At 38.5% G+C, this 11,720-nt stretch overlaps 1 protein-coding gene across 1 annotated transcript in view; it reads right to left on the bottom strand.

Moving 5' to 3' along the window:
• Window positions 1-11,720, bottom strand: part of LOC108577595 (nuclear receptor subfamily 2 group E member 1) — a 23,745-nt gene that overhangs the window by 2,996 nt on the left and 9,029 nt on the right. Inside the window, exon 4 of the mRNA XM_017940778.1 lies at window positions 240-360. Within this exon, the coding sequence (XP_017796267.1) occupies window positions 240-360 (121 nt within the window). The remainder of the gene's footprint in view (window positions 1-239; window positions 361-11,720) is intronic.

Below are 11,720 nucleotides of genomic sequence, written 5' to 3'. Positions count from 1 at the left end.
CGGCAGGTGTGCACAAGCAGAAAATTAATATTCATAATAATGTAAAAGTCTAAGTAAAATCTTTTAAAAATGGGTCTCTTGATAGCTTAGTTATAAAGTGTGCTTAAGTAAGATAGTTCAAAGTTACGAAAAAGTATTTTTTTTCTTTAATTACATAAAATTAAATCTGAAGGAACAATATACAGTGGTAAATTGATCAATTTTAGTGATCTATTTTTTAATAAGAATGCTATACGTACCTTTGGTGCAACAGGACATACGGGGAACCAATGCCAGTCCTTAATGGATCGTTGTGTAAAGGTGGTGCGATCGGTGACTGTTGTTGCTTTGGCTTCCTTGGACCACGTTCGTGTTGTACCGCTAAACATCAATTTACAACGAGTTTTTATTATCTTCCATGTTCGATTACAAATTTTTCTACAATTTTCTACAAATTTTAGATCTCCTTGCATTCGATATTTCTTAATATGAAACTTAATTAAATTTCACAATTACTTCACGATATTGCAAAAATGATTGGTATACGTGTTCCAAGAAAATATTCAACGTATATTTATTGGAAGTCTGTTGGTGTATAGAAAAATATACTTGAAATTATTTCTCCCTTTTTTATTAAATACACGAAGCAACGAAATACATCTTCGATGTAATCACGAGTGGTCTCTTAATGCCAGAGTACCATCTTGAATGGCTTTATTGACGCCATTCAAGTATTTAATAGGGGAACCTGAAAGGGCTTTCGAAGGATTGAATTCAGGGTTGTTGATTCCTTCAAATACGATAAATAGCCCTTTAAAAGAATCAATCATTTAGCATGATTTACGAGTTTATACAAATATTTCTATCGTTTAAAGTGCTACCGTAAATATAATACTTCGTGAATTTCAATATTTTATAAAAATAAGACCAAATTTTAAATACCAGTCACGGTTCAAATATTCTTATCGTTTAATGCAAACATATTTTCTCTCGTCACGATATTTTTCAGTATCGAATAATGTTCAACTTTTAACATTTCCTAAGAAGTACGAAAAGATTCATACCTCAAATATTACACCACCTCAAGTCATAAACACACCTTATTACCAAAGAATAATATTAAAAACCTAATATGCAAGGTATCAACCTACCTCATCATCTAACAATCAAAAGTACAATCTCCTAAAAGCAACAACGAAGAAGAAAAATTCACCCCCTAAGGGAAGTGTAATTACACCCCTACCAAACGTCATACATCAATATCCCTCCATCTCTAGAAGAAAGTGTTTAAAATCAAACTTTCTTACACGCTCCGATCAATCCCGTCGCGATCTTTCGCCCCATTTGTGGAACGATCGAGGGGGGCGTCTTAGCCCCGCGATCGAGCTCAAGTTTCCCTTCGTTCTCGTTACAGGCGGCAAACGAGAAAAGAAGCGTATTCAGGCAGGTATACGATCAGTAATGACAAATCATGGGGGCGATAGAACCGGTCCCCCGCTCGACCTCCCGGCGGTTCCCTATTAATATCGCCTAAGAACTTAACGGTGGGAGCGAAAAAGTCCGCGCAGGTTGCGCAGAATTGAGTCCAGAGGGGTGGAGAGAGAGAGAGAGAGAAAGAGTATACTAGCGGAGTGGCCTGTTGGAGATGTACGAGCTGTATTACCGTGGCCAGGCTGGGTGGGGAGAAATGGCGGTAGGTAGGTCGAGCAGCCTGTAGGAGGGTTGAATCCACCGAAAGAGAGAAATGGGAGGGTGAAATGCGGTGGCCTGGCCGGGCGTCAGCTTCCAGGGGTCTTCTTGCCAAGGCATCAGCAGGCGAGAGAGCAAAGAGCAAAAGAGAGACGTCGCGGTGACGAAGAAAGAGACAGAGAGGATCATGGAGAGTAGACACAGGCATACACACGTTGAAATATGTAGTAGAGATGTATGCGAACGAGAGAGAGAGGGAGAGAGAGAATGGAACTGCAACTGGGTGGCAAGCACATCATCATTAATGAGGCTGAGCGGATAGCAGCCGTGGATTCCCACGTTCGCACTGGCGTCGCAATATCTGCGCTTTATCCGACCTCTCTCTGTACCATTGGCGGCGTAAGTATCTCTTTCCATGATCCATCTGACGAGGAAATCGCGTGTGTGCAACCCCCGAGAGGAATGAGCGTTCGAAAAGGAGGTCAGAGTTCCCGAGGGAGAGAGGTCCTTTTTGTTTTTCGAGCAATTAGCGGTACGTGAAACGGTTTCCTTTCCCGAAATCACTTTGTAACGTTAAGACGATTTCGGGAACGATGCTGAATTAATCGGTCTGAGAGTGGAGGACATTCAGATTTTTAGGTGGAAGGGTGGTTTATGAAGAAATCGAGGGTTGATTTTTTTGGATATACGCATTGTGTTTTGGTGCAAGGGAAATTATCTTGGAGATGGTGTTTTTATACTCATTTGGAATGTTAGAATATCGTCATATTGAGTTTCATGTATTTTTTTTTGCACCTTCGTTTATGCATTTTTATCGTATGCACTTGATTGAGAAATTTAAAAAAATTTTCCTGCAGATGTCTATAATTTTCTGTGAAAAGATTTCGTTTGATAAAGCACGTGAATATTTTACCAATAAAATTGTCAGTCTGAAAGATTATTACTTTGCAAATAGACTGCACATTAGTCTGATGAATTTTTATTAGATTTTGAGAATTTAGAATTTTTATTTTAAGTCTCAAACCAGTGAAACCTCATTAATGGATCTGAGAGCAAGGGGAATTTAAATTTGATAACTAATTTAATTTGACGCGTTATTTCTGCAATTGTAAAATTATGGCGTTTAGTTTGTCAAACGCTATCAAACTAGTTCAGAGTTATAAGATACATCATACATTGTTAATGAATTTCAAACGATTGAATACTTCGTTAATGATACTTTTCTCATCGAATAGTCAATATTTTCACTTAATTTCCAAAAGAAGAAGAATCACGGAATATTCATTAACGAGAAATAGAATGCTTTGTAAGCACAAATACGGCGGCGTGTATGCAATCAGTTGGAAAGTAAGGTGAAGTGAAATCCGCTTCGGGTCTGTTTGCTTTATCGACTAAATTGGCCGTGCATCGGAACAGGTACAAATATTATTATTTTCCGAGAGTAATAATTGTTTTTTCATCGGAGAATTTTCAGCTGGGGGGAAAAAACCAACGAGAGCCGCGTGCTTGTTTGCTTTGTAAGCAAAGTTCCTCGCATGCTACACGCAGTCGAGATATTAGAATATAAAATTCATTTTTATCCTGGTATTCCCCTTCTTTTTCGCCGAACGACGCTTTTAAATTACTCCGAGACTTTTGAATTAATAATGACAATAAAAAGTTTTGAAATTTTATCGTCAGTGCGCGAGAAATTATCGTATTTCGTTCCTTAATTTCGAATTTCTGTGTCGAGGTTAATTTCGATTATCCTTTCAATTATTTTTTACCAAATTTTTTATTTAGTTGGTAGCGTATGAAACAGAGAAGCAGAGTTGGATGTACCTTAAAGAAATCTTTATCATAGAAGTATTACTGGAAGAAATAAGTTTATCAATTTCTCATATCGCGTAAAATTTAAGAATGTTTAACAATCACGGTGAATTTCCATATTAATAAAGGTAGAAATATTATTATCATTTATCCAAAGACAAATAAACGATTGTTGCATATCAATGAACAAATAAATGTTTGTAGAATAACAACGTATGACAATATACTTTATTGTTATTACTTTTTATCGAATTTCAGTTTTACTTTTCATTTTAATGCATTCCATTTGGTTCCGGTAAAATTGATGAAAAACACAATATCGCATTTATTGCATAAAATGGAAATTTAAAAAATTAATACTTTTTATTTATTATAGTAGTATCGATAAAGAATTGCATATTTTTCTTATCATTAGCGGACGTTTAAGTCGCGTGCGCAAAATTATAGACCGAGTATATTTTTCTCCATTTTACAAGGATGATCCTTTTCTTGACTTTTATACATAATCGTCAATAGGAATTACAAATTAATTCTGAATTTTAATATTAAAGCCATTGTATTAAAATTGATCTTCTCATTTTCCTAGAAATTCCACCAGAAGAATCATGTACTAAATAGTCAGTCGAATAATTTCTTATCAAATTTATCAAATTTGTTAATCAAATTTAAACCTCAACGTTATTCAAATCACAGTGCATTACAATTTAACATTTAATCTCCCTACAAGTCTCAAAACTTCGTACTAGCTTTTACGAATTTGATAAATAGATAATAAATAGATAATCTAAATCAACATTTAACACCAGAAGGACAGGTCGGGTCAAAAATGACCCAATAACAACTTTCCAAAAAAAGGGTGAATTTTCAATGCTCATAAGTATCATCGTTTGCACTTTGTTTTCTGCATGTCTACTTCTATTTGCATCGACATAAAACAAATTCCTTAATCACGTTTTAAATTACATGAAAATTCACTTTTGAAATGTCGCTTGTGGGTCATTTCTGACCCAGCCAGTTCTTCTAGTATTAAACAAATTCTCAGGCCAATTTTTCTACTTTCCGATTCACAAGAAACCGCGCAAATTCTCATTACCCTAATCATCCTTACAAAACAGCGGAAAGTGGCAAAACACCTTTGATCGTCGTCGAGGAGCGAAACTCTCAATTTCACCCTCGATGAAACACGTCTCCGTGGTGTGACGAGCTCACGTTCCTCTTAATTCGCCGGGACAATTTTTCGTCCGACCTGGGGGGTGGCTTAAGGGGACGATTTTCGAGTACGTGCGTGTTCGCGATCCGGACGTCGAATGGACGCGGGGATTAGGATCGCATGCGCTGGAATGGACCGCGCCCTGTTCCCTTTTCACCACCCACCCGCTCTCTCCCTTTCTCTTTCGCCCGGTATCTGTCTCGGTCGGGCGTACGCAACGCTACATCCAGTGCACACAGAAGCCACGAGCCAGCGTAATACTCGCGTGCCACGTGTGGTCCACAATGCCAGTTCCCACAGTTGAGTGGCGTCTGCCTATGTACGCGCAACGTGGTCAGGTTAGGCCTCGAACCTTTGCGTTTTGCCATTCATCCTCGAGAAAGGGGGATAGAGACAGGCGGATGATCGCGAGAGGAGAACGGAGTAAGAGTATGCGAACACTCCGGCTGGCCGATAAGACGAGGGACAGTGGGTGAAGGAGAGAAGTTCCGGAGGAAAAGGGAGCAACAGGGGGTGTTTTTGGGGACGCGTGGATGTGAGAAGTAATTGATTTGTAGGTGTGAATGGGATGGATGCCGGGGGAAGGAAATGTAATTGAATTGTAGATTATCTGATCGTTGATAGTTTGAGGATCTACTTTTGTATGATTAGTTTTTTGAGATTGGGAATGGAGATTTAGATTTTTGCAGGGAATGTAACTCTTTGGAGATGTTGGAAATTGTGGTTGATTTGTAGGATGCACAAATGTAATTGAATTTTAGATTATCTGTTTCATAATCTAACTTTGTATGATTAGTTACTGGGAACGGAGATTGAAATTTTTTCTACGAAATTAACACTTTGAAGTTGTTGAAAATTACTGTCATTTGGAGTAGATTGTGCCACTTTTTAGATATTTTTCTGTGCATTTGTTACTTGGCATAAATATTGCATAATATTTAACGAACAACGTCCTCAAAAAAAGACCAAGTAATTGTAACAAAAATCAGAAGACAGTGTAAATCAATAAAATCACGAACGAAACGAAACTAAATAGAAATCGGGCAGACTTTAAAGAAAATCAATCGACTTAAGCTCCTGCGAGTTCCCGTTGCAAAGAAGAGCCTAAAAAAGCGCCTATGAGCGGCTGACGAAACTAGAATAAAACAAGAAAACAAAGGGAAGAAAATGAAGAGGGAAGGGAGAAACAAAAGAGCGAACGGTAAAAAAAGCAAGCGGATAAAGGAGCACAAGTGTACAAGTGACAGAAACGAACGGTTGGAGAACAAGCGCACGTGATGCACAGTAGTATATATGCAGGAGAACGAAATTCGACTGTGCGCCACGAGCTGTCCTCCCGCGCGCGAACGTGTATGTACGCGTGACCGTGTGCAGGGGTTGGTGCTCACACGGGCCATGGATCACAGGGCTCATACTCTCTATCCTGCTAAACGGTAAACCGATCTGTGAACATTTCAGCAGTCAGCGATCTCGAAGGCTAATCCTCGAGTGAGTGGGGTTGATACATCGACTACCACCACCACCAGCCTCGCCTTCACCACCATCAGCAGCATCGCCATCAACGTTTCCGTGCCGTCGAGTTTAGCCGATTGGAGGGGCCGAATTCGCGATTCGTGTGTCGGACTCGCGTGTACGACGCGCCCGTACACGTGTTACCACTCCAGAGAGATTCATATGGAGGCTCCACGTGTACGTGCAAACCGTGCGCGTTTGTAGGCGTTTGTTGTAGGACGAATAGTGGAAACGGAGCTCTGACCCCTATAGACCTGCTTCCCGTCTTCTGGAAAGTATTTAGATTGGTGCATATGAAATTGATGTTTTGCACGTAAGGATATTTGGATGAAGATATTTTTCGATTTTTAACTCTTTTGTGTTTGAATTATCTTTCTTTAAAATTTCCTTTTTTATCTACTGATTTTTGGTTTCTGTAGTGGATACTAAATTGAGATCAATTTTTAGTTGAGTAATCAAGTGGGGCATATGTGTCCCATTGGTTGTGAAAGGTTCAGATGTGATTGTACATTTTGTGTATTGAAAGACATGGGTTGTAGAAGTATAATAATAAGTTGCAATCGCTATAAGTTAGTTGAGATGTATGCATTAATAACTTGTTACGAAATTATCAAATTTTGTTTGCTAGAAATATGATTCCAGGAGCTTCACCATACATTGACTTATACTACTAGCTCCGGTATTTTCTTTCATTAATTTTAAATAATAACGCTATGAACGATAAAATTTTATTTTTGCAATTTCATTTCATTTTATTTAAAGAAGTAAAATCTTTTGTTGATCAGATTAATCTAGATGAATCAAAGACTAAATAAGGTGGAAAATATGAATTTTTGTATGAAACAAAATACAATATTTTAATTGCTTAATATACATTATTTTATCTCAGGTAATAAACTTTACTATGAACAACTAAACCAGAAATTATATGAAAAATAAAAATTCATATTTCCTACATGCAATACAGGTGGAATTAATAGAACTTGATCCGTTGTCTCTTCCGGAAATTGTTACTCGATTCACGACACGCGTAGGTATGTATGTTATGCAGATTAACAGAGAAGGGTTAGCGCGTGACATTTTACATACGTTTATATGTGATGATCAACGATTAATGGACTGTCCAACAGGATTATGTGTTCAATAGAACACATAAGGGATTCGTGCACCGAGACTCTTAGTCGTACAAATACAAACGTGATTATGATAATATATTATAATTCCGACCAAAACCTAAACTTTCATAAAGCTTCCTCACATTTTTCGTACTACATTATCAAACGTTACATGAAACTTGGATCTTAAAAGTGAATCTTTGTAAACTATTTCCCTTTCATCACGAAGAGCGTACACATACGCCTGTCCAATACGTACAATTTACTAATTCATCTTTCGTACTTCACAAATGAAATATCAATATCGACCGAAAGTCCAGCAACGCCAGAATGTACCAGACATTAGACTACAATGAAACGGTTAATTTTCAACCATACGTACTTTCATTTTTATAAGTTAATACTAAAAGTGCTTTAAAAAACCTACAGAGTATCACGTTAACACCAACTCCCTAAACAAACACGCATGTCCAAATTCGCCATCTCACCCTTAACAACCTGCTGAAAGAAACAACCAACAATCTCTCAAGAGGAAACGAACCGAAGCAACCAACAAGTGCGCATAACCAAAAGTTATAATCCAAAGAACATCGAATGTTCCACGAAATCCTTGAAAGTTGTACATTCGTAATGTGTCGTCGAAAGGACGAGAGGAAACGGACGGTCGGTCCGTTCACGGGACGAAAGCTACGCGTTTCCCCTCGCGAGATGCATAAGCTCGCGGACGTAATTCTCGCAGTTCCGTGAACCGTGTCCGTGGCGCGGCTCCTCTGGGCGTTAGTATGACAGGTGACGATCAAAGCCCGGCTTAGCGCAACGACCCGTTCCGTCCACACACATCGCGCGTCCTACCACAAGAGGGAGACCGTCCGTTGCTGTCTTCCTCTTTTCACCCTCGCGTCAGCTTGCTTCCACTCTCGCCCTGTTCTCATCTCTCTCTCTCTCTCTCTCTCTCTCTCTCTCTGTTCAGAGAGGCCCGCTTTACAGTTTACCGTTTATGTGGATGGATTGATGCTGCCGGCCGCGTGTACGGCACGCCTCGCTTCGTTGCGTTACCAGCCGTCCACTCCCACGCAACCCCCTTCCATCATTCTCACCCCTGTTCTATGGTTTTCCCCGCGTTCGTCTTTCTTCGTCGGCGACCGTGGTCGACGCGAGCATGCGGTCGACCGATCGCCCGGTGAAACTGTAACGCCGTAGGCTCGTAGATTCACGACTGGCCTCTATTCTGGAATCTTTGAGATGGTTTTTCTTTGGACAGGGGCTACTTGAGAGTTACGGTATTGCTTAGAGACAGATATCTGGTGAATGCTTATGTTACGATCGCTTTTAATGTACCTGCGAGAGATTTTTGGTTTCTAGGGATGATTATTCGTTGATTTTTTCACTGTTTAAATTGTTGACTTGGGGAAATTGGATCTTCTATGCTTGTGACTTGAATGCTTATGTTATGGTTGCTTTTAATGTCTCTGAAAGAGCTCCTTAGATTCTGGATCTGATAGATTAGTACGTTTTTTAGTAGAAATTGAACCTTCTAAGTTTGTGACTGGATTGCTTATGCCATGGTTGCTTTTAGTGTTTCTGAGAGAGATCCTTGGTTTTTAGGGCTGATTATTCGTTGACTGTTTCACTGTTTCTTCTTTAAACTACTGACTCGGTGTATTTTCTAAATAAAAATTAAATCTTCCAAGTTTGCAACTCGATTGCTTATATTATGGTTGCTTTGAACGTCTCTGCGAGACCTCCTCGATTTTTTATCTTCTCTGAAATTTCTATGAACTATACCTTCCTTTCGAATGAAGATGAGCAGAATAACAAAAGATAATATTATACAACGAGTTAATAACGAATTAATTTTTCAAGGATTTCCACCTATTTTTATAAAAATTACACAACAATTTCTTCAATATTTATCCTCAACCAATTCGATCTCTATTTTTTACAAAACTTACGCCTAACGAAAAGTTACCAGATCCCACAGAAAAATGGATCGAAAACTCTAAGCGAAAATCGAAGGGAAATCGAACTCGGTATCGCGTGGATTAAAGTCGTTCTAATTGTTTCCTTCTCCGTGGACGCGGAAAGCGTGAACGTTGGAAAGTTATCCTGGAAACGAAGTATCGGAAATAATCCCGATTTTCAACCGGCGAAAGGGGCAAACACAGGCGCGCCGGTTTAATTCCGGTTCAGAGTGCCTGCTACTTCCAGAAAGGGTGGCTTCGAATTATGAACGGAAACAAAGAGATTTAAACTTGGAAGTTGCGAGCTGCGATCGATTGGGCATGAAACGAGGCAAAGTTTGCGGATCCACGAGCCTAGCCCGATTTGAATGTGTACACTGGAAATGATGTTGACTGTACAGCAAGCAAAGACTAAGGGGTTCATTCATTTCGTTTTAACAAGTCAAGATTTAGTCGAACGAGCTTTGTTGTTAACCGAAAAGCTTCCTTGCATTACTATATATACGTGAATCAATTGAAAGATTGAAAAGCTTTGCTATTCGAAGCTTATTAGTTTAAGAACAGAAATTACATGTTTCTCTGGTTCAATGAACTGCTTTCGAGTTAGGTTATACTCGCAGAAGTTCTTTCGCAAAAATTGTCATCGATACTTCCAATTTTAAAATATATATTCGGAGCTCTATGGGAGCTGTAATCTTTCTTATATCTACACCACATACATAAATCTTAATTTTCATTTTAAATCTCACAGAGAATTACAAATATTGCCGTTTACAGCAAAACTACCACATGTTTCTCACATTTTAAGCAAAATTAGAATGTCCCGTGTGCTTTGTAGGGCTCCAATAAATTAGAAACAGTCTAATTTTATTTGTCCTAACTGATTTTTACCTTATTCTTCTCAAATTTACAAAAATGTTAATTAAGACAATTGCCACTTGCACGTTTATAACGAAAAACAGCAGCAATTTGTTCCATTTCAAGTTCAAACTAAAAAAAAATCGTATTACCAATCAAACATTCTCTATTCGTTAAAACAAGTAGCGCGACACATGCAAATCGCCAAAAACACAAAGGAAATAAAAGAAATCTTTATCGTACAAAATAAGTGAACGAATAAATCGCATTCGGTAAGCTGCTTGGTAATCTTCTGATATCGTTTAACGGCATATTTCGTAAAATATACGGGTCGCGGGCTGTGCTCGCGCCGGTCCGGGCATTTCGTCGGCAACGCCGACTGGCAGAACAAATGACACCGGGAGGGATGAATTTCCGTGAAGCGAGAGAGGGTGCTGGTACACGCTGGTGTGAGGGGTTAGAGATCTCCGGGTTGTCAGGCGGCGGATGATTGCATGCCTGCGGCGGCGCTTCGCGAACCTCCGAGCACCGCATACATAATATATACCACTTACCCAGTGGTCACCTACGTTTTATGCGCGCCTCACAACGTTCCGCGATAAAAACGCGCCGATAAAGCGACATACGAGGGAAGTAAGATGTAAGAGAGATATGGTAAGACGATTCTTCGAGAAAGGTAGTAATAGGACGAACGGAGTTGTTTATTTTTGAGAGCAGTGATGCTGGTAGTTTCGATCTAAGAAAATTATGCACACTGTTAGAAAGTGTGTTTTATGTACTGTGTTTTAATGGTATCGATAACTTATTTTAATTTTGAAGTGTTGACTACTTAATGAGTGTTAATTGATAAGGGTTGATTATTGTAAGGAGAAGCAACAGTGAGAAGATTCTGATTGAGATGTGGTTGTTTGTGGATATAGATTGTATAAATTGTGGATAAATTCTCGTTAGATGACTCCTAAATTAGTGTGAAGGAACCTCAAGGTTCCTCGGGGTTCCTCAGGGTTAATGATTATTAGGAGAAGCAACGGTGAGAAATTTCCGATTGAGACTTGGTTGTTTGAAAATTACTATGTATTCTCTTTCAATTGATTTATGAAGACATGAAATTATGGACATGAAAATGAACGATTTGAAGGGAGATATTGCAAAATTTTTTATAAGTAAAAATAGTGGAAACATTGCGATATAATCGTACATGTACGACTCAATTTTATAATAAGAATAAATTAATTAAATTTTGTGTCTACACTTGTTACTGACTCTTAATCTGATTAATGAACGAGTTATTAGAATTGGCCGGCTTCTGAACAGTTTATTCTCAAATATTAAACAATACATTAAAATATTATAAAGGAACTCTTCGATATTAAAGATGAGAAGTAATCAGATCTGCAATGAAAGATTCTTAAACAACGAGGATTTAGCACTAATTAATATTATTTTCTTCAAAAAATGTAACAGTAGTATACTCAAGATAATAAAATTCCATTAAAATCCTGATATTTTACGTTCACTGTTTCGTTGTGTATTTCACACTTAATCAATATAATTCAATAATATGAATTTCTCGATTAAATTACCATC

This window comes from Habropoda laboriosa, unplaced genomic scaffold (genome assembly GCF_001263275.1).
Source record: "Habropoda laboriosa isolate 0110345459 unplaced genomic scaffold, ASM126327v1 scaffold578, whole genome shotgun sequence".
Classification (NCBI taxonomy): domain Eukaryota; kingdom Metazoa; phylum Arthropoda; class Insecta; order Hymenoptera; family Apidae; genus Habropoda; species Habropoda laboriosa.
This window is presented reverse-complemented; position numbering and strand designations above follow the sequence as displayed.